The sequence below is a fragment of the Acomys russatus genome, chromosome 1 (assembly GCF_903995435.1).
Source record: "Acomys russatus chromosome 1, mAcoRus1.1, whole genome shotgun sequence".
Taxonomy (NCBI): Eukaryota; Metazoa; Chordata; class Mammalia; order Rodentia; family Muridae; genus Acomys; species Acomys russatus.
In genome coordinates this window covers 8,166,626-8,188,635 of record NC_067137.1, presented here as the reverse complement: position 1 = coordinate 8,188,635, position 22,010 = coordinate 8,166,626, and the positions used below count along the sequence as shown (strand labels likewise).

General features: G+C 52.0%; 1 protein-coding gene across 1 annotated transcript; it reads right to left on the bottom strand.

The window, feature by feature from the left end:
* Positions 1-238: 238 nt before the first annotated feature.
* On the bottom strand, positions 239-3,204 carry Six2 (SIX homeobox 2). The gene is made up of 2 exons (XM_051153145.1): positions 2,645-3,204; positions 239-619 (listed from the first exon to the last, which is right to left on the bottom strand). Exons 1-2 carry the CDS (start codon positions 3,202-3,204, stop codon positions 289-291), a joined length of 891 nt encoding a protein of 296 aa, XP_051009102.1. The 3' UTR covers positions 239-288.
* Between the last annotated feature and the right edge of the window lie 18,806 nt (positions 3,205-22,010).

Sequence of the window (22,010 nt, the reverse complement as noted above, 5' to 3'; positions counted from 1 at the left end):
AAAAATCGGGGTGGTGGTGGTTTATAATTTATTCCTTTGCCTGGTTCAAGACCCTGTCCCTGGCCTCCAAAGGATCTCAAAAGCAAGTTGTTGAAAAAGAATTCCTCAAGGACCAGAGCAGACCTTTGCCCACTTTGTCCCGCCGGTTCTGCCGCTCCAGCAGGGCCGTCTGTCTTCCAGTACCCCAACAGACTCCAGTATCTACCGTCCTCCCGTACCGTCGCTCAAATGTCCCCGCACCAAGCTCGGAAAGCAAGCCCCCCCCCGGGGGGGGGGAGAAGCAGAGCTCTAGGAGCCCAGGTCCACAAGGTTGGCAGACATGGGGTTGAGTATCGAGTCCTGCAGGCTGTGGTGGTGCTGTAGTGGGTCCGCGCCGCCTCCGCCCGGCACAGGCACGGGTACTGCGCTAGGGCCAGGAGGATGGCCCAGGCTGTGCAGGGAAGGCAGCCCAGGGGGCGGCGGTGGGCTGAGCAGCAATGCGGGGCTGGACGACGAGTGGTCTGGAGTCCCCGACGGCGTCTTCTCGTCCTCGGAACTGCCTAGCACCGACTTGCCACTGCCATTGAGCGAGGAAGCCAGCGGGTTGTGGCTGCTAGAATTGGAGTTCTCGCTGTTCTCTCTGCAAGCGCAGGAGCAAAGGAGCCGGGTCAGCTGGAAACCAAGGCCACTCCGAGCCACCCGTCAGGACGCCAGCGCCTGGGGCCTGTCTCAGGACTCAGAGCCGCTGCGGTTTCTAATGGGTGTTTTCCGTTTCTGTTATTTTCTACTACCTACAGCTGGCATTTGGCTCTTTATGGCGTTCTCAACCCCGCAACACTCTAGTTTTCTCTTGTCCCTCTCTCTGGTCCGCCCGTGTTCTTAATCTCCTAACTACCCTGCTCTCTGTCTTCCACCTAGTTCTCCCCGCCCCCCCCCCCCAGCTGAGGCCCCAAAGCCTGGAGTTGGTGAAATTGAGGGGGGAAGACCTGGATTTTTAGGCTGGACAAATGAGGTTTGTTGGGCAGAAGTGGGGAATAGAAGCTCCGGGTACAGCGATCCAGGCTGAGGGGCCCACTTCGAGTTGGATAAGCACAGGCCTAAGTTTCTTCTTGCCTTTCTCTGCCCGAGGGAAACCGCTGGTTGCAGATAAGCTACTGACTCCAAGCTGAGTAGGTTCTGGGAGCTGGCTTTGACTGGGCACAAAGATCCCGCTTTGGAAAGGGAGGACCGCCTTTGCCTAGCCATCCACTGCAAAGTTTAGCCCCGGGGGGTGGACGCTCAGAATGGGGAGCAGCCCCTGGGAGAAGCTAAAGGGAAGGACAGGGTGGTTAGAGCTGGCCTACTTCTTCCTGACGGGAAGTAAAAAACAAGGGGGCACAATCTGTAGCTCCCACCTGGGGCCTGGTCAGGAACACTAGCTGTTGGCAAGCTGGGTACTCCGTGCCAGCCTTAAAGAGGGAACCCACCTCCTGTCTGCTTTTGTGGACAGTCCCTGCCCAGATGTGGGGATCTGAAATCCTGCCTAAACCCTCTTTGCGGAGTCCTAACAGCTGTTCTTTCTGATTCCCTGAGTGGAGTAAGGGAGACCTCGTCATCACTGATAGTTCAATGTGAAGGTTTCCAATACTGCAGCCTGTCCGTCGGTTTTCACTGTTCGGACTCTTCCCCTGGACTAGGGTCAAGCAAATTGTGTTGAACACACCTCACACTAACTCAGGTATCTTGTCTTGCCGTTCCCAAGGGAGAGATTCTTCCCATAACCCTGCTTCTCTCCAGTTCCCTCGTTGGAGATTTAAAGTTCGAGGGGGGTTTGCAGGCAGTCGGCAGTCACAGGGATCTCAAGGCGTAAGTTAGTTCGGAAAAGTCTTGGATTCCGAGAGGAAATACAACTCCCAGCCCTTCAGGCAGATCCCAGTCTACCTCAAACACTCGACTTGCCTGCGCATCAAAGAGAGCAGGACCTGAGGAGAGAAAGGCCAAGGCTCTGGCAAGTCCTGAGAAGGCTTGCTGGATTCAGCAGGCCAGAAAAGGGATGTGCGTTTGTCTTCTCTCCCACAGCCAATGCTTCCTCCCTGAGGCCCGTCATCTCTTGGTCCTTTCTATGCGGGATAATTCCCAACTTCCTTGTACCCAGCTCTTATGTCCGGACAAGGAGTATTTTCGCCCAGACACTGCCTTTATTACCCAGCTAATACTAGGGAGATTCCAATCCCAGCTCTGAGCTCTAGCCCCCCCACTCCACCCCCCACCCCGCTTCGACCTGGAGGTGACTTCCGAAAGCTCCTGATCTCCCCCATGCCCATGGGTTTTCCGAGGAAGATCAGGCCCTGAGGCTACGCCTACCTAGCTGAGGATTCAGGCCCATAGTCCAGCCCTCTCTGAAACGCTGGTTTTCCTATCTAGTCCACAAGCGACTAGGGAATTAGTTGAGAATTTACGTACTACTTTGCCCGCTTTGGACAAATTCCTGGACGCTCAGTCTCCAGCAAGACCTAAGCGCTGTTTTGAGCCAGGCTGAGCTGCAGCGGGGGTTCATAACCCGGACCCAGGTCTACTTTAATCCTCTCCAGCACCCCTCTCTCCCGCCCGCCCCCCAAACCGCCCCAGCGCGCCCCGTTTCTCCCGGGACCCGGGAAGTCGGCGCCGTTGCTCTACTTACTCGTACCTTTCCTTGGCCTCGGCCGCTCGGTCGCGCTGCCGCCGGTTTTTGAACCAGTTGCTGACCTGCGTGGTGGTAAGGCCGGTGGCCTCCGCCAGCTCGCGCTTCTCCCGTGGCGACGGGTAGGGGTTGTGTGCGTACCACTCGCGTAGCACGCTGCGGCTCTTCTCCTTGAAGCAGTAGCTGGTCTCCTCGCCGTCCCAGATGGAGCGCGGCAGCGGGAACTTGCGCCGCACGCGGTACTTGCCCACGGCGCCCAGTGGCCGGCCGCGCAGTTTCTCCGCCTCGATGTAGTGCGCTTTGAGCCACAGCTGCTGCAGCTTGGCGTGGTTGTGCGGCGAGAACTGGTGGCTCTCCAGGATTTTGTAGAGCTCGCGGAAGTTGCCCCGGTGGAAGGCCACCACGGCCTTGGCCTTAAGCACGCTTTCATTCTTATGGAGGTGCTCGCAGGCGGGCAGCGACCACAGGAAGCGACCCAGCCTCTCGATGTTGCCGCCCTGCTGCAGCACCTCGCACACGCACGCCACTTGCTCCTGCGTGAAGCCGAAGGTGGGCAGCATGGACATGGTGCCGGCTGCGCGCCCGCCCGCCCGCGCGCGCCCTCACCGCGCCTCGCGGTCCCGCATGGGCGCCTCCCCGCCGGCCCGGCCCGGCGGACAGGCGGGCGGGGCCCCCTGGCCAGGAGCTGGCTCCCGGGCGACTCCTGAGTCACTGCGGCCCGTCCTCGCTCCCGCCGCCGGCCCCGCGCAGCTCCGCGCCCCCGCCGCCCGCGCGCCTCGCCCGCGCCCAAGCCCGGGGGCCGCCCGGGGCGCCGCTCCGCATGCTCCGCGCCCGCCCGCCGCTCGCTTGCCGGTTCCTCTCTTGCACTCCCTCCCGTCTAGCTCGCTTGCAGCTTTTTTAATAATATTATTCTAAGCGGGCATGAGGCGCGGCGGCCCGCGCCCTGATTGGTTGGGTTATCTGACCCGGGGCCTGCCCGCGCCAGACAATAGTCGAGTCAAATTATTCGCCATGGAGACGCTGTCAGTCACCGGTAACCCGAGCCTCGGCGGCCGGGGCGGCTCCCCCCCTCGGCCGGCTCCGCTGACAGATCGCCCGGGCTAAGGGCGGCGGAGACAGGAGCCCCAGGCACTCCCAGAGCCTGGGAGGCGGAGAGAGGCCGGGCTGGGGCCAGAGACGGCGGTGACTGACGGGGCGGACGCCCAAAGAGCAAACTGGGAGGAGGACCCGAAGAAGGGGGGCTGGGTGGGGCCCCCAGGAAGAAAAGGGGACTGAGGTGGGAAGGAAGGAAGAGAGTGGAAGGGAAGGAGAAGGACGGTTTAAGGGGATGTCTTTCAGGAAAGGAAAAGAGGAGGACAGAAGGAGCCTTCAAGGGGAAAGAGTGTGAGACACTTAAAAAAAAAACAAACAAGCAAAATCAAGGGGCAATTTAACAACCAGGCCCAGGCCTCGCCAGGTGTTCCTGCTCTGGCTAGCTCACCGCGTGGCTTGGGAGGTTGTAGCTGTCAGGCAGAGATACTGTAACCCTGGAGGAACTCAGTAGGATGGAGAGTTTGGATTCTCTTAGGGGCACCTCTGAAAGACTTGGCTTTTCCAGCTGACAACGCCCCACCCCCATGCTAGAAACCCGGGACCAGAGCTGTCCTCCCGGGAAGCGGGGCGGGGAGGGGGGGGGGGAGGCAGAGATTTGGCAGTGGCCGCAGCTGGACGCCTGAGAATCAGCTTCCCGGAGGATCCCGCCTTTCCTTCCTTTGCGAGTCGGGCGGCTGCCCCGCGGCCCGTACCGCCCCTACTCTGCAGTGTGATTTGCTCCTCGCCGGGCCGGTACTCAGACTTAACCCCACGGGGCCCAGGGCCAGAGAAACTCCCGGCAGTCCTGTGCGGCCTCTACGGAAGTTGACTCTTGCAGGGACCGGGAGGCAAAACCAAGGAGCCCAGTAGACGGGCAGACCAGAGCGTTGGATGGTTGTAGAGTTTCCTGGGTGGTTGGTGCTGAGGGAGTGGGGAAGGGAGGGAGGGGAGGGGAGAGAGAGAGAGAGAGAGAGAGAGAGAGAGAGAGAGAGGAGAGAGAGAGAGAGAGAGAGAGAGAGAGAGAGAGAGAGGGAGAGAGAGAGAGAGAGGTGGGGGGGGCTGTTAAGGCAGCATCTACCAGTTTCCTCTCTCCCCTCAGCGCTAAGTTCCGGCGTGATGGCCTTAGAAAAGTGGGTAGAAGGTGTACCTGCTTTTTGGTTCTTTGTCAGAACACCCCGAGAAAACACGTGGTGGTGGCCCTTTGGCAGAAAAAGAGCAATAGGAGGACAAGGTAGCAGCGAGGGTTGCGGGGGCTCGTTCCTGCAATTTCTAGGGTTTGAAAAGCCCGGGGCTTATTTCCTTGCTCGACTTATCCGTTGTACCTCCGTTCCCCTCCCCCGCCCAGCTGTTGCGGGCTGCAAGCTCCCGGTGACATTCTCAATGCCAAGGCATCACAGGCTCCGCTTTTAGCTACGCTAAAATCTCCAGGCCTCATTTTTGCTACCACCATTGTAAACTTTCTAAGAGTATGGAGACACAGATACTGAAAATGGGGCAGCCCAGAGTCTCAGCTTTGGAGTTTGGCTTTGGCGATTGTTTCTGGGTGAGGTACATGTTTATTTATTTAAGGATCCAGCATGATCTCCCAAACTTCCCCTCTGCTCCAGAGTAGTGATGCAAACATGGGAGCGTGGTTCAGCTTTCCCTAAAACGTCAGCTCCTGGAGGCCTGTCCATCCGAGCTGAGGACACTAGACTACCAAAGTAGGTGCCAAGCCACCACCAGGAGAGTAAGTTCCAGCATCTTTGTGGACTTCCTGTGTAGGTAGGCAGATCCTAGTGTATCCAAGCTACCCAGTTTATGACATGGCATTTGCTATGAGGGTCCTGGGAGACCTGGGGAATATATTACCCAGACTACAAGGTGGGTCCTGAGCATAGATTGCTACTAAGAAGAACTTACCTTTTCCAAGGTACCTTTGGCTGACAGGCAGATCTCAGCTCTGGTCACAATCAACATATTTTTGGTAAAAGAAGGCCAGAGAGGGAAAGAAACATGTTGCTTGGGTGCTGGACCAGTCAGTGACTTCCTGGTGTAAGGCTATGGGCCTGGTTCCACCATTAGCTGGGGTCTCAGTGGTCTCCCTAATCCCTTCCAGTGCAGGCCTGCAGTGGGGTTGAAAGTACTAACTTGACAAAGATGATCTCTGCAACTCCAGCCATGGCTTGACTTCAAACCCTCCTCTTTGTACATGTTGATGGAGCTTCTCCCAGGACTGGGCCCTGCCCATGCTCAGGGTAGACAGATTTTCTGTCCTTTGGGAGCTCCACAGCTCTGGACTTCCCCATGCTGTCTCCATTGTGGTCCCTATCACAGCTCAACCACCAACCCTGCCTGGAGCCCGCAGGTAACTCTCAGCAGCAGGCAAAGCAGAGCAGATGAGGGACATCCCACCCAGGGTGCCAGATAAAAAGTCATTACCTAGCTAGCATAGGAAAACTGTAGCCCCGTTACCCAAGGCTCACACCGGTGACTGCAGATGTGATACCAATTATTTGCACCTTCCACTTTTGTCACAAACCAGTTCTAGCAGGTCTGTGCCAGAACCTCTTGGCATCCGTGTGTGTGTGTGTGTGTGTGTGTGTGTGTGTGTGTGTGTGTGTTTCTAGAGTCTGGCTGGATGCCTGCTCTAAGAAGGTTAGAATCTCAGCTAGGGTCTCCCCACACTTAGCAGTGTCTGTCTTGCTCCCCCTTCAGGGAATTTGCTACAGGACAGACGGTAGGTTGTCTGGGTGGGGATTTGACACTCAGACAAGCCCAGCCCTCCAGTCCAGCGCTTTGAGCAGCTGCTTTTAGAGGCCTCAGCTTTTAGCTTTGTGTGGTTTCCTTCACCCAGATTTACCCCCACTACACACACATACACATGCACAGACACACACACACACACACACGCACACGCACGCACGCATGCTTGCGTTTGAAGTTCGTTTCAGCAAGCATAGGCAGAGTACTTTATGGCCAGGATGGAGGAAACTTTTGTAAACGTTTGGGAGTTTGCGTTTCACTGAAATGTCTCCTCGCACTCCCAGCTGCCCCCACAAAGTTCCCTGGGAGCAGCGGGAGGCACTATTAGGTGTGCTCCCTGAGCTAACTGACGACAGGATTTCTTTGCCCCAGACTTTTGGGCAGGAACAGCCTAAGGCCTTTGTGCCTGAAGAATAGCGGTGAACTCTCAGGATGGAACCGAAGGCCACCACTGACCTGCACCTATAGACCAGCAGACATCTTGCATGCCGCAACGGCATTCTCAGCTTGGGTTGGGGCCATTCGAAGTGAATCCGATGATCCCATGGGAAGAAAGGGCTTGCTGCCCATTTCCAAGGCCAGCGGACCAAGAGACCTTGGCTCTAGGCAAACCTTGTGACTCAACAGAGAAGAAAAGGGAGTGGGTTCTCTGCGCGAAATTAGCAGAGCTTGTGCGCGCCTGCTTAATCTTTATTTTCCCCAGCCTATAAAGGCTGCAGAGATCTCCAGGAATGACTTTGCCGCACACTGCCTGATTCTCGATGCTGTGCACCCGAGGCTCAACCATAGGGAACTCCGGCCTTCTCCAGTCCGGGTGCGGCGCTGGATTTGACACTTGTTCTCTCTTCTGCCACCAACTCTCCTCCAACCTTCCTGGGCCGGAGCAGCGCGTTTCGTTGAAAGCGGGCAAGCAGCTCGTTTGGGCTTGCACTACAGCCCTCAGCGCCCACAGGTCTGCTCTGAGATCCCGTGGTTTTCTGGGTTGTTCAATTTGCAGGACTTGGTCTGGTGCTGCTTAACAACTCGCCCCAGTTCGCGGAGCGGTTCCCAGGGCACTCCGAGACCAGGCAAGTTTGCAGGGCCCTGGGCTTCGTGGACTTCACTCTGGAAAGGGCGTGAACCATTTTGTCGCCTGCCGCACGTGGCTGTGACTGTAACAAGCCCCAAGGATCAGAACAGCTCGGATCCCAGGGGATAATTCTGTGTTTCTGACCTGAGAGCCTTTAACCAGAGACCCACGGGACAGTCTGGAACCACGGCTTTAGAAAACGAGTTGGAGGCCGCAGCCCTACCCGGGATCTTGTGCAAACGAAAAGAGAGAGCGCGCCAGGGCTCGAAGCACATTTGGAGGCCCTCAAGGTAGCCGACCCACCTGGGAGGTGCCAGCCGCGGGCGGGTTTTGAAGCGACTACCAAGGCCTGACCACCTTCCTGAGATGCCTGGCCGGTCCCCGCTCTCTGTCGCTGCTCAGGTCTGGAGCGCCTTCCGACGGCGCTGCATCCCGTGCGGGGCCCCTACGCTTGGAGGTGGGGGACGAGGATGCAGGGGGCCCGGCATCCGGCGTGGGGCCGGTTCATGGAATTTTTTCAGGAAGCTGCTGAAATCGGCCCTGGGGTGGTTTTTCCGTGGGACAGTGGAGTGACTGTGTATTCCTGGGCGGCCTGGTGCGGACACCACGCGCGCGAGCGCCGCCACGCGTCAAGCCCCCAAGTTCAGGTCTAAAGGTGAATTTACTCAGTTTCACTCCCCAGGCCTCTAGAGCACGAAGGAGAAGGCGCCCTGACACACCGCCACCTCCTCTCAGGCCAACCTTGCAGCACTGCCCTACCTATGTGTCGGTGAGGAACCACACGCACACTTACACGCACACGCGCACGCTCGCGGGCGCACGCACACACCAGCTATCAGTAGGTGTAGTCACAAGATGGGAGCTTTCTCCTTACTGTTGACCCTGAAGGATCTGGGCTGCTAGGACATGCTTAAATGGATGCCCGGATGGCCACAGGAATTTGACTGACAGCAACAGCTGGGAAGTCATTAGGCCACTGGATGACTTCCTCCTCTTCCTGTTTGCTCTTCAACCCTAGCACAGTTCTTTAAAATTCCCCTCTTGTTTATAGGGGAAATCCTACAGAGCTGGGTGCCCTCCCTCCTTCAACCTGCAGAATTGGCGTTGGAGTCTCATAGTCTAAGAAGCTAGACTTGAATGTGTGCTCTTAAAAAAATTCAGGGCTCATAGTGGCTAATGCCTTTAATCCCAGCACTCGGGAAGCAGAGGCAGGTGGGATCTCTTTGAGTTCGAGGCCAGCCTGGTCTACAAAGCAAGTCCAGGACAGCCAAGGCTACACAGAGAAACCCTGTCACGAAAAAACAAAAGCAAAAACAAACAAACAAACAAACAAATCCAAGGCCCATGCCTACAGCATTACCAGGTTCTCATGGGTCACGGGAAAGTTTTCTGAGTTATCCTAATTTTTCTGGGGCTGCTGTCTTCAGTTGTATTTCCTCTTTCCTCCATTACTTAAAAAAAAAAAAAAAAAAAAAAAAAAAAAAAAATCTCTACAGACAAAGGGTGGATCAACTTGCCTGGAAGAAGTGGGCTTGTTTTTTCCTTCTTCTTCTTCATCACCTGTGAGAAGCTCTATCTGGGGCAGGGGTTCCTCGCCTGGCACTTCTCTCTTACATGGTGTCTATCTTTTATTACCAGTAATTACAATGCACCAGCCCCATTCATCAGCGACAACCCCTCCCCCAAAGTAGTGACTGACTGCCCACTGGTGATCTCAGTTTGGGTAGCACTCCCATGAGCCTCTGCCCACCAGCCTTGCACTTTGAAGGAGACCTGGAAAGAGCCAGCATTTTTCTTATCTCAGAAAAGCCAATACCTTGTTTTCATTTCGAATTAAGACTAAAATCCCAGGCCGATCCTTATAGAATGAATGATGTGCACTAATTGGTTTATGCAGAGGGCTGTAAGAACACTTTAATGAAGTAGGTAGAAACTAGATATGGGGGGGGGGGCAGATAGCAAGGGGACACCTGGCGGATGAGGGTGCTACCGAGGGAACTGGTCAAAACCAGCCTGAAATAAATGTCTTCTACTTACATGGCAGCGCTCTGGCTTGTGGTGACAGGCATGGCCAGCTCTTTTGCAGTAGCTGTCTCTGTTCCAGCTGTTCTAATAGAGTTGCACTGTCAGCATGGGCTCAGGCATGGGGAATGCAAGGGGTGCAGAGCAAGAGTTTTGGCACCTGGCACACGGTGCACACTTGCAGCTTTGTTTTGCTCGTTTGTAAAATGGGTTTAAGAGCCCAGTAGCAAGCATTCAACGGTTTTTAAATCGGATGCAATTACTTGGGAGATTATAGGTCAAGCTCAGCAAACATCTGGTTCACAGTGGATGCTTTTAAAATTGAGGCCATTGTCACTAGGGCTATGTGAACGTGGGTTCAGAATTGCACATAGTTAATGTCCTTAGTTTCAATGACCAATGACACCTGAGCTTTGAAAGAAGTACAAAGACATTTTACTTTTTAAAGGTTATTTTTTAAAAAATGTGTATGTATGAGTGTTCTGTCAGCGGTTAACTAAGTGCACCATGTGCATGCAGTGCCCCAGGAGTCCAGCAGAGGGAGTTATATACTCTGGGACTGGAGATACGAATGGAATGGTTGTAAGCCACCTTGTGGGTGCTGGGAACTGGACACCCCCTCCCCAGGAAAAGCAGCCAGTGCTCTTAACCATGGAGCCACCTTTTCGGGGCACACAGGTATTTTTAGAACAGAGAACTCACCAGATTTATGGTGTATATCCTTCTGCGCACTGTCCTGCTGTGACCCCGCCTGGGTAGCATAGCCACAGCTTACAGCGCTCAGCCTCAAGCCACCCAGTGGCTCTCCACTACCAGGCTTTCTGTTGTGATATTGTAGAGCTTTTCCCCAAGCACAAGAATAATGATGAATTTATCCAAATGTCTTATTGTACTTGTTTCATGTTATTATAAGTTGCTGTTGTTAACCTCTTATTGCGCATAAGTAAATTAAACTTTATCATACTGTGTACGTACATGGGGAAACAGTCCACAGAGGGTTTAGTATTTGCTGGGATCTCAGGCACACATGCCGTTGGAGTCTTGGAACATGCCCCTTGCAGACATGGTGGGGACTATATTGAGTGTCAAAGGGTTTTATTTTCCAAACAACAAACACCAACCTTCGTGACTGGAGATTTTTTAGGGGAGATTGGAAGACACAGAGAGAAGCACAGACAAGGGGGAAGCTACCAGAGCTTCAGCTGTTCACCATCCTCAGCAGCCTTGGAAGGAGCGTGGGCTTTGGAGGAGTCAGCTAACGATAGAGTCTCCTCTGCAGCTCAGTAATAATGCAAGCAAGCAAGCAAGCGACTCTTTGGGACTCAGTTTCCCTGTCTGGGGGAGGAGGGCAATAGACAGCACCTTACTCCCGGGGACTGGGAAGAGAAAGTGAGCTAATAGAGTCAAAAAGGCTGGATCCTTGTTTTGAGACAAATGGGAGACTCAGCTGCCAAAATGCTCTGCATTGTCTGGTGGTGTTTCCAGGATTTAGGTCTCATTAGAGCAGTTCTCAGAAAGCAAAAAGACAGCTGTGGGTAAATGTGAGCTTGCATATTCCTATGGGCTTGAGACAATGTTGCTCCTTCGGTGGGGCTGGGTCTCAGGACTGCACACAAAGTCAATTAAACGTTCTTTAGTCATGTATGGACTGTGATGGGGACCAAAATAACTTGAGAGCACTCTCCTTGTCTTCCCCTATTTCTTCCTCATCAGCCTCTGAGCCTTCAAATGAAGGCAGATATAACCAACCACTAAAATAAAAAAAAAAAAAAAAGGAGCTCTCCATTAATAGACTATTTTGTCTGTCTATTATATAACATGCTAACATTTGTTGGGTATAATAATGCTAGCATCTGCAGATGAGAGGACAGATTCAGAAAGGTTAAGCAACTCAATTAAGGTCACCCAGATAGTACACAGAATGCCACCTTTGACACCACAGCTTGCACTGAAAGCCCTAAGCTTTTGCTAGGCTTAGCTCCTCAGTGACAAAAGTAATAATACTAACAAGAGAGGTCGGCGACCGCTCTTGAGGTGTCAAGCATCGTTTCACACGCACTCAAATACCTCTGTGAGGTGGGCACCACTGTGGTGCTGTGGCTCAGAGAGGCTATACCAAATTCAAAACCCAAGCTGCCAGACTACAGAGACCTTCCTTGGCTAGCCTTCCCCCTATGTTCCTTCTCACTCCCAGTGTCCAGAGGCTTCTCCGCACTTGAGAGCCATGTAGGAAAAGTCACCCCTTGCCCTCCTTGAGTCTCCGTCCCCAAACACTGACATTTCCTGAGGTTTGTGCCCTCCAGTCCCTGTCTTCCTCTGCTGGGCTGGAGGCCACATCCCCAGCTCTGCCTCTGAGAAGCTTTGCTCATGGCTCCACTGAGTTCTTATCTGCGTGTTAGGGTGAGTCTGGACATAGTGTCTTAGCCAAGATACCTCAGAGTGTAGTTTGCAGAAGACCACTCAGATTACAGAAGAAACAAAAGAATAAATGTATAAGACCAGGGGGTGGGCAGGGGCCAGATTTGGCCTGCAGGGTTAGGAGGGAGCACCATTCTCTAGGAAGAGTGGACATGGGCTTGGAGAACAGCTGAAAATCAAGGCAGCTGCTTTCCTGCCACCTTGCAATGGCTTCCTTTCTCTGTGCTCCTAGGCACCTCTGGTCTTCCATCTCTGAGGAGTCATTTGCCACTGTCCACTGCTTTTGACCACTCTTCTGGTAGGAACAGTCTAAAAGCTCTGCTCCTGCTCCAATTTCTTGAAAGAGAGGGTGGAAGGGGAGAGAGATGGAGGGAAGAGAGGAGGGAGGAAGGGAGGGAGGGGAGGGAGAGAGAGAGAGACAGAGAGAGAGAGAGAGAGAGAGAGAGAGAGAGAGAGAGAGAGAGAGAAGGAATGAATCCAGAGAACACCTATGGGCTCATTTTGGGTCAGGTGACTCGCACTGTGATGCTCAGATGGACAGATGGGGGATCTGGGGATGTCCATGTGATCGACTGCCTAGTGCATAGACACTGTGAGGCCAGACTGGAAGCAATGAAGAGATTGTGTGGCTACCATTCTATTCAATTGCTAATGTGCACTGTCTGGTATACAGGAGGCATTAATCAAATGTTTGTTTCTTTCCTGGTCTTTTCCTTCCCACCCCCTAGTGCCAACATGTTTTCCAGTCCATCCATTGCAAAGTATCCAGGGCCATCTAGCACGGATAAGACTTAGCATGTTGGGAGGATGGCAGAGAGAGAACTGCAATTAGTGGTCTGGTGGGGGATGGGGTGGGAGGAAGGGTATCTCTAGGACAAGTTAGAAATCTAGGAGCATGGAATCCACTCCCAGGAATCTACGAGTGTGACCCTAGCTAAGACTCCTAGGAATACTAACATAAGGAATACAGAACGTAAATTGGTCACGTCCTATAACAAGGCAAGACTTCCAATGGAGGGATGGGAATACCAGCCCAGGCCCAAAACCTTCAACCCACATTTTGTCCTGCCTATAAGAGGCACAGGCGCCAGGCACAGTGTCACATGCCTGTGATTTCAGCACTCAGGGAGGCAGAGGCAGGCAGACCATTGTGAGTTCGAGGTCAGCCTGGTCTACAAAGCGAGTCCAGGACAGCCAAGACTACCATGCTAGCCTTGAACTGACAGCGATCCGCCTGCCTGTGCCACCCCGAGTGCTGGAGCTACAGGTGTGCGCCACCACGCCCAGCTGCTGCCCACTTCTTGCTCAGGCTTCTGCCACTTCGGACGGTTTACAGCGCGTGTCCTCTTCCACCCTTCTGGCAACCGTCTTTCATCACCTGTGTGTGCTCCTGTAGGAGATTCCCGAGTGCGAGCTTCACTGACCTTGGGTTTGCCTGTGGGACTGGCTTTGACCAATGAAGTGTGGGTGGAAACACAGAAGCTAAAGGACTTTGGGGGGCTGGGCTGCAGCTCAAGGCAGCTCTCTCCCAGGACCCACGCTGTCGCAGGACTGAATTGGTTATAATTAGCTTTACAAGTGGGCAGTTGCAAAAAAGCCTGGCCTTCAGGTTTTGTATTCACCTTTGTCTCCTGAACTGTTGGTCCAAATGAAATCTCTTTTCTTCACAAATTATCCAGTTTCAAGCATTTGTGTTATAGCCTTGGAAAATGAATTAAGACCTAATCAACACATTTGGTGGCCCTGAAAAACATTGAAAGGTATATGGAAAGACATATATGCATATTAGAGCTAAACAGAGATATCCGTGCACACACTTACATCTTGTATGCATGTGGACGCACATTGATGCACCGTGCTTAAAGTTAACACATATGAGTATTCATGTTCACTTGTAGAAATTATCCCTGAAGTCACGACAGTGACAAGCTCACCATCCATGGCCGAGTCAGTCCCCCAGAAGGAGCTTCAGCCATGATTTATAGCATGGCTTCGGGAGCGGGAGTCTCAAGTGGTAAGAGGGAAGTTGAAAGTAGAAAATGTAAATAAATTCAGTTACTGAAGAGCATGCATTCTTAATTGGAAAAATTTGTGCCCTCAATGTGTTAAATCTTTGGGGCTACTGTGGCACGTGGCTGAGGCTGAGGGCTTTTATGAGGAATCTGCAGCTTTTTTTTCTAGTCTGTGTTTCATCTGAGACCTGACAGAAGGTCACATGTCACCCACATCTATACTGACAGCGTTCAGCAGCCTTTCAATTCAACCCAATCTCAATGAAACAAGCACACACCCCACCCCCCAGTACAAACCCAGGGCAAGGTACGGTGCTTTGACTATGTTCAGGTCTGCGCAAATCAGAATAATCAGAACCACGGTCAAGGAAACAGACTGCAGCCAATGATGATAATTGCTTCTCTTCTGTTTTTAGGAAGGGTGTCACGTATAGCCCAAGCGGGCTTCTAATTCACCAAGGATGCCCCCGGAATTCAGATCCTTCTGTCTCCATCCCCTAGGTGCTAGGATTATAGGCATGTGCCACCATGTTTGGTCCATGCAGTGCCGGAGACTGAACCCAGGGCTTCATGCATGCTTGACAAACTGAGCTGCATCCCATCCCAACAGCGATGATCTCAATGATGCAGAATAAAACAAGGCATCCATTAGCTTTTCGTCGTCAGACTGTGGCCTGAAGTGGCAAGGACAAACATCGCCTGGTGGCCAAGGAAGGCTTGTGGAGAAATGTGACCTTGAGGAGGACATTGGACAGCAGGAATAATTAGGGGAGAGGAACTAGGGACAGTGCGGGAGGCCTACAAGGTAAGGTCAGGCCTCTGAAGTGACCAGGAAGAGCAAGAGGAAGGTTTGCTATTTCCCATTCCTGAGCTCAGAGACCATCTGTGCTCCAGCCCGCCACTGGCCTCCGAGGCAGGGAACCCTACATTAAGACCCAGAGCACTCTGATGTCGGGGTCTGAGGCTGTCTTGTTCATCATGGAATTACTGGGCCTGGCTTGGCGCCCTGCATGTGACTTCCCAGCTTTTGTTCCTCCCAACATCTTTCTCCAGCAGCTCCCCCAATTTTCCAAATACGCCACGATAATGTAACCCTAGAATTCCCCGGTGGTTCCCCACCGCACAGAGCACAGCTCCTGAGCAAGAGCTCAACGGCTCGCTTGACCCCTGCTTGGCTCTTATACCACACGTGGACCCCTGTGCTCCCTGCCTGCTCTTCAGACGTACAAAGCTCCTCCCCACTTCTAACTTACACCTTTGCTGCCCCCTCACCTCCGCACTCCTGCTACAAAGAGAGAGAGAGAGAAGCCCTGCTCTAGATACAAAAGGTGCTCAGAGCCCCCCAGGAGACAAGGGCCACCCTGCAAGTCTCCCCCACATCACTGACCCAAGGGTGAATTTGCACGTATGTATGTGTATACATCCTGATTTCTTCATGGCTCTTGCCGCCGCGTGAAGGCATCATGGCTGCCTGACTGCTGGCTGCCTGTCTCTGTCTCTCCTAGAAGATAAGTTCTGAGCCTGATCGGTTCCTGGCTAGATGGCCATCACGTGGTGGAGTGTCTGGCATGCGTGTAGTAGAACTTCTGTAAATGCTTGTTGAAGAGAAGAGAGAATATGACAGTATTCACAGTCTATGATGTGAATGACCCCAGGCTGCGGTTATGTTTTCTAAATTGGACCAGGCGAGGGGCAAGCACTGTGCCTAGGGTATGTGTTTGCTGCCTTCGGGCTTCGAGAATGAGAAAGCAAAGAGGGACAGCTCACCAGAGTAAACCGTTCTGTTGCAGGGAGAGGTGTGGAGCTCCCCAGAGAGGGACTTAGTTTAGATGGAGCCAGAGATCCTCGAAGGCATGTGAAGAGAGGTGTGTTCCTACAAATGTGCGTAGACATACATACGTGCAGAGCCCCTCCTGGGTCATTGGTGGGTGTGGCTAGGCTGCAGGGTGACTCTTGCTTCCTGGGGGCTCTCAGCATCTTTCTTTCTTTTTTCTTTCTTTCTTTCTTTCTTTCTTCTTTCTTTTTTTTTTCCGAGACAAAGTTTCTCTGTGTAGCCTTGGCTGTCCTGGACTAACTCTGTAGACCAGGCTAGACTCAAACTTACAGCAATCCGCCTGCCTCTGCCTCCTGAATGCTGGGATTTTATATCTAGATCAAGACGCTCATTTCTGTTCATAGCGGAGGGCGGATGGAAAACGCTGTGCTCAATTGTCCCATCCTCCTGCCCAGGAGTCTCCCGTTTCATCAAGAGCAGACATCACCCTCAGCTGTTAGTTAATAGTGCCAGTTTCCTTAGCCACCAACTCTGCTTTCCTCTCTCTTAACAACTCTTCATAGTCTACTGGACTAAATCATTTCTTCTTCTTTGTCTCTGACTATGCCAAATAAATGTGGGAATGGTTGAATTGTGTGGTGGTTTAATGAGAAATGTCCCCCGTAGGCTCAGACACGTCACTGTTTGGGGAGGGACAAGGAGTGTGGCCCTGCAGGAGGAAATATGTCATTGGGGGAAAGACTTGGGGAGTATATAACCTTCCCCCATGCCTAGTTTGCTCCCTCTGCTTTTTGTTTGCATCTGAAGATGTGAGCTCTCAGCTTGCGGCTCTGGCCACAGTGCCTGCTATTTGATGCCAGGCATTAGGAGTCCATCATGGTGGACTCGCAACTGGCTGGAACCATAAGATCAAATAAATCCTTCCTTCTGTAAGCTGCTTCTGGTCATGGTGTTTTATCACAGCAACAGAAAAGTATCGAATGCAATAACTACTCAACTGGGGCTCAGTAAAATGATTCTTTTGTTATTTTGTAAATTAGAGGTAGCTTTTAATGAGGGGGGGGTTGTCCATGGTTAGGCTCATGTTACAGACTGTAGAGTTTAGTAGTGTGGTGACAGGGAAGGGAGTTGGCCCAGGGTCTGACATGTGACCACTCTCTTACACTGCGCTTTGAGCAATGGGACTGTTGGGTTGACTACACAGGTCCAGGATTTGGGAGAAGACAACGGAGATGGCGTGGGGGCGGCGTGGGGGACAGGACTCCAGGACCTGTCTGGTCTTCAGGCAAGCTTATCACTGTGGTCACGACAATAACATGTTAAAGCCAGACCCTTCTTCACCTGGCCTCCTTGCATGGCCCTGGGATGCAAGGAGAAGCTGATGCCACACTGTGCTGGCTGCTCAGTAACAGCAGGGCAGGAGTTTGGAGACCTGCTTTCATCTCCCATTCTCCCCATCTGGGAGCTGGCTGGCATCAAAGGGAGGGTGTGTTTCCTGCCTGCCCAGCCCTCCCTTCCCCAGTCACTCTGCCCACTATTTCCCACTTCCCTCCACTTCCAATGATAGTCCACCCTGAGAAGCAGGTCCGGAGAGGCCTGATTTTAGGAGCCAGGCGATTTGAAGAAGGCCTGATGACAGCGGCTCTCCCACAGAGAGGAATTTGCCACCATTCATCAAGCAGGTTTTTGAGTGCTTGGCAAACAGAGCACTTGAGGTTAAGGATGCCAAAGGTTTTGCACGAGATCTCACCATTTGATGGACAGTGTCACTATCATTATGTAACCATTGTGAAAATGTTAACCAAGGGACCCAAGGCATCAGTGAGTGTGCATGGGGAACGGGCATCTGCATTTCTATAACCTGAAAATGAAATTTAAGAGGCCTTCCAAGAGGGCAGCAGTCATAGTAAAGTGAGTGACATGTTCAAGTATTTTCACCTCATTCAGTGTAGGTGTTGTGACGTAAGTTATGCCCATCACTTCTGATGCTCTGACTTTCTAGACTTGCTACTAGGTCTTGCAGTTTAAAAATTGGGTTTATTTATTTCATTTTATGTGTATGAGTCTTTGCCTATATGTGTGTATGTGCACCGTATGCATTCTGGGACGCTGGGAGTTCAGAGGGTTGGATCCCTTGAACTGAAATTATGGACAATTGCAAACCACCACGTGAGTGCTGGGAATTGGACTTTATCCTCTCTGGAAGAGCAGCCAGTGCTCTTAACTGCTAGGCCACCTTTCCAGCTCCAGGCCCTGCAATTTAAAATGTTGTTACAGAAACCATAGGTTGGGGAGTGCAGTTCAGTTGGTAGAGTTGCCTGCCAGCATGCACAAAACCCTGAGTTCAGTTCCCAGTACTGCATAAATCAAATAGAGTACCTAGGAGGCAGAGGCAAGAGGGTCTTGAATTCAAGACCATCCTTGGCTACAGAATGAGTTCAAGGCCAACCTGGCATATATAATGAGTTCAAGGTCATTCTGTGCTACACAATAAATTCAAGGCTAGCCTGGGTTATATAATAAGTTCTAGGCTAGCCTAGGATACATCACACAAATAAGTGTAAAAAGAAGTCCATACACAGCTATGTCACAGTTTAAAGACAGTTTTTGTAAATTGATTTCAACATAATTAATTTGTTTGTTTGTTTGTTTGTTTTTTAAAGCTGATGTTTCTCTGTGTAGTCATGACTGTCCTGGAACTTACTCTGTAGACAAGGCTGGCCTCGAACTCACAGAGAATCTTGTGTGTTTGCCTCCAGAGTGCTGGGATGAAAGGTGTGCTCCACCACAGCCAGGTAATTAATTTTCTTTTTACAATCATGAATATTTTATGAATTGAAATGCATTATTCTGATAAGAGTCCAAAGGTGCAAAGGCATACAAACATTCGTCACGGACCCTGGAAGAGTCAACATGCATTAGAGGCTCCTTCTTCCTTCAGTCAGTTTGCAGCAGCTACTCCCCCCCCCCTCTCTGTGGAGAGATGCTACAGACAGAGATGAGGGAGAAAGAGAGGTAGCCTCGAATCACCATGAAGAGGTTTGGGTCTGTTTGGACCTCCTTGGAAGGTTAGCTGGGCAGTTCACTCCTCAGTTGCCCTGATTTAGTCTGGCAGAGAACTGAGCCTGGCGTGGTGACATCATAGCATCAGCAGGGCCTTCTGTGCTCCCTGAATGCCAGTATGAGAATAGATGGTCATGCTGAGTCCTTTGATAACTCAGAATAGTGCCGTAAGGGTCCCCATGAGGCTCACTTCCTTCGAGAAGGGAAGGGAAGCTTGTCAACTACCCAGCGGTGAACCCCAGCCAGCTATGTCTCCTGGGGACCCCTCATACCTACTTTTTCCAGACACTATGGTGTTTTGAAGTCTTTACTGATTATCTATTGTGTGTCCAACCACACCCTTTAGTTTAGCGAATTTGGAGAGTGGGACAGTGTCTATCTACCCTTGACGACCTGACCATTTAATGAGGCTGGCACAGCCCCATTCCAGCGCTTAGGTGCATGCCAAGACAGGTGTGGTGTAAAGAGGAGGTGCCAGCTGGAAGGATCAGGGCTGCAGAAGAAGCAGAGTGCTGGGAACGGTGGGGGTGGGGTGGGGTAGGTCAGGGGGTGATCTTTCAGGAGGAAAGGTGGCCTCAGCCTGGCTAAAGGGACAGGGATGGATTTGGTTACTGGTAGTGGTGGGGGCACTGTGGTGAGAGTAGCCAGAACCGAGGCAAAAAAGGCAGTGTGCTTAGGTTTAATTGCCAACTTGGCACCACCGGGAGCCATCTGGGAAAAAATCCTCAACCCTGGGTGAGGATTGCCTAGGTTAGGCTGGCCTCCGGGTGGGCATGTTGGTGGAAGATTGTCTTGGTTATGGAGACAGTGGGGGAGCCATTGTGGTGGTGCCATCTCTGGGCAGGTGCTCCTGGGCTGTATAAGGGAGCTAGTTAGGCATAAGCCCGTGGATGAGCCAGCCAGCAACCACTGTTCCTTCATGGCTTCTGCTTTGGAGTCCTGACTTGAGGTCCTGCCTTTCCCTGAAGTGGAGACCGGAACCTGTAAGACAAAACAAACTGTCACCTTCTTTATGCTGCTTTTTTTTTTTTCCTGTCACGACAACAGAATGGAAACCGAGACACGGTGATTGGAGGCCGAGCGGGCGCAGATTATCAAGGACTGGCTACGCGTTTAGTGTCTCTTGAGCAGAACGCTGATTCGAGTTGATCTTAGTGGCATGTGAGCTTGTAGGGTAGTGGTGATTTTCCCTTCTTCCCTCTCCCCTACCCCTTCCATCCTTTTCCCACCTATCCATTCATCCACTCACCCACTCATCCATGCACATATCCTCTCATCCTCTACTTTCCTCCTAACCAGCCCTCTTTATGTAGAGACCCCATTCTCTCCTGTCTTCTTACATAGAGCCTGGAATAGGTGCTTCTGAATAAATTACGTGTATTTGGCTTTCACAGGCAGCACAGGAATACTGAGTCCATTTGTTCTTGTTCTTTTCCTGGATCCACATTTAATTCTTTGAGGTTGGAAGTGGGCGGGGGCGGGGGCGTTTTCCACAATGTTCCTTCAGTATCCCATGAGGGCCCTGGAGAATCCTGAGTCCTGGGTGCTAGTCCAAAGTCAAGGTGTGTAGCCTCCGCTTGTGATGTTCTCCCTTTGTTCCTTGCAGAGGGAGGACAGGCTTGGGCCAGGACAGCACAGAGCTTAAGATTATGCCAGGCTGTGACTCGAACCTTCCCACTGCAGGGCAAAGGCAACCACGCTAAAAGACAGCTTGGCTTCCATCAAAGGGAGGTTCCTCGGACCCAGAGACTTAGGTGTGTTTCTAGGCAACAGTCTCCCTGGCTAAGCAGCTGAACCCTTATCCAACTCAGGGATCAGTTCTCTTCTGGAGAGAATGCCTCGTGAACACATCCCACACCCATCGTCAGGGGACTCAGCAGTGCCCAGAAAGGGAGTTAATTGCTCTGAGACTGAGTTCCTTTTCCTGATTAAGCCACTTAATAAATGGCCACATCAAGTAGCCTGAAGCGAGGCATTTCCTAGGAGGATCTAAATCACTTTTAATTTTCAGAGCTGTGTGTTTTCCTTTGGCAGCCTGGAGCTGTGGTGCCCAGCCTGCCATCTGAGAAGCATTTCTTCAAGGTGTCAAAAGGACGTGTCATGCATTTGGAATGAGGACTAAATTAAGAGGCCACACAACACATAGCTACATAAGTAGTCAGGCATTCCGGGCTGTTTCCAGTATAAACTACTCATTTGGCAGTCTGCTCTGGAGCAAAGGCAGGTATGCAGAAGGATACTTGCATCCTCTCAAATGCACACACACTAGTGCACACACATACACGTGTGTGCACACACAAATGCACATGTGCACGCACACACATACATTTGCACTTTCAGGCAGGAAGGGAAATAAAGGACCTCTTCACTGGACACACCCACTGAGCCTCCTGAATTTTGTTGCTTTGGGGATGTATGGATCGGCCGTTGATTTTCTAATTTTCATGTTTGATTCTGAGAGTGGCCTTGAGTCTCTCTGTCTCTGCCTCTCTGTACGCCCCCTCTCAACTTGGGCTCTGTGATGAATTCGTGAACATGTTGTGTTACTTAACTCAGAGGGGAATGGACACTTTAGATGATTTCCTGCCTCACTCCCGACCCCATATTAGGTTTTGAGCCTAGGTCCCCAGACATATTAGACAAGTACCCTGCCACAGACCCAGACAGTATTCCTTCGTTCCTCCATCCCTCCCTCCTTCCCTTCCCTCTTCTCATCCCTTCCTCCCTTCCTCCTCCCTCTTCCTTCCTTTCTTCCCTCCTTCCTTCCTTCTTTTCTTCCTTCCTTCCTTCCTTCCCCTTTTATTGTGAGCCCCATGCTAGCTGTAAAACTCACTATTGTAGCCTGGAGAGGCCTTGGACTTTTTAGCCTCTGGCCTCAGCCTCCTGGGTTACATGGAATTAAATCTCAGGCCCGTGCTGTGAGGCCTGGCAAACCGCTGCACTTTTAGGATAAAGAGCAGAGACTCAGCACTGCAAATCTCATTCTTTCGATCACTACTCGTCAGCTCTCCATTGCTATAACAAAATAGCTGATGCAACCAGTTTCTTACAAGAGAAAAGGTTTGAGTTGGCTCACAATCTCACAGGTCCAGTACACAGTCAGATGGACCTACGGCTCTGAGGGCCCTGGAGGTAGGTGCTAGATGGTGTGAGCAGGAATAGTGGCAGAACTGAACTGCTCACTGCACATGGGAGGGG

What these genes read in the sequence shown, in the direction of transcription:
- Six2 (XM_051153145.1), bottom strand. Translation starts at nt 3,204, where the DNA reads ATGTCCATGCTGCCCACCTTCGGCTTCACGCAGGAGCAAGTGGCGTGC. An exon ending in GCGGCCGAGGCCAAGGAAAG is followed by an intron (nt 620 to 2,644) that starts GTACGAGTAAGT and finishes CTGCGCTTGCAG; the next exon opens with AGAGAACAGCGAGAACTCCA.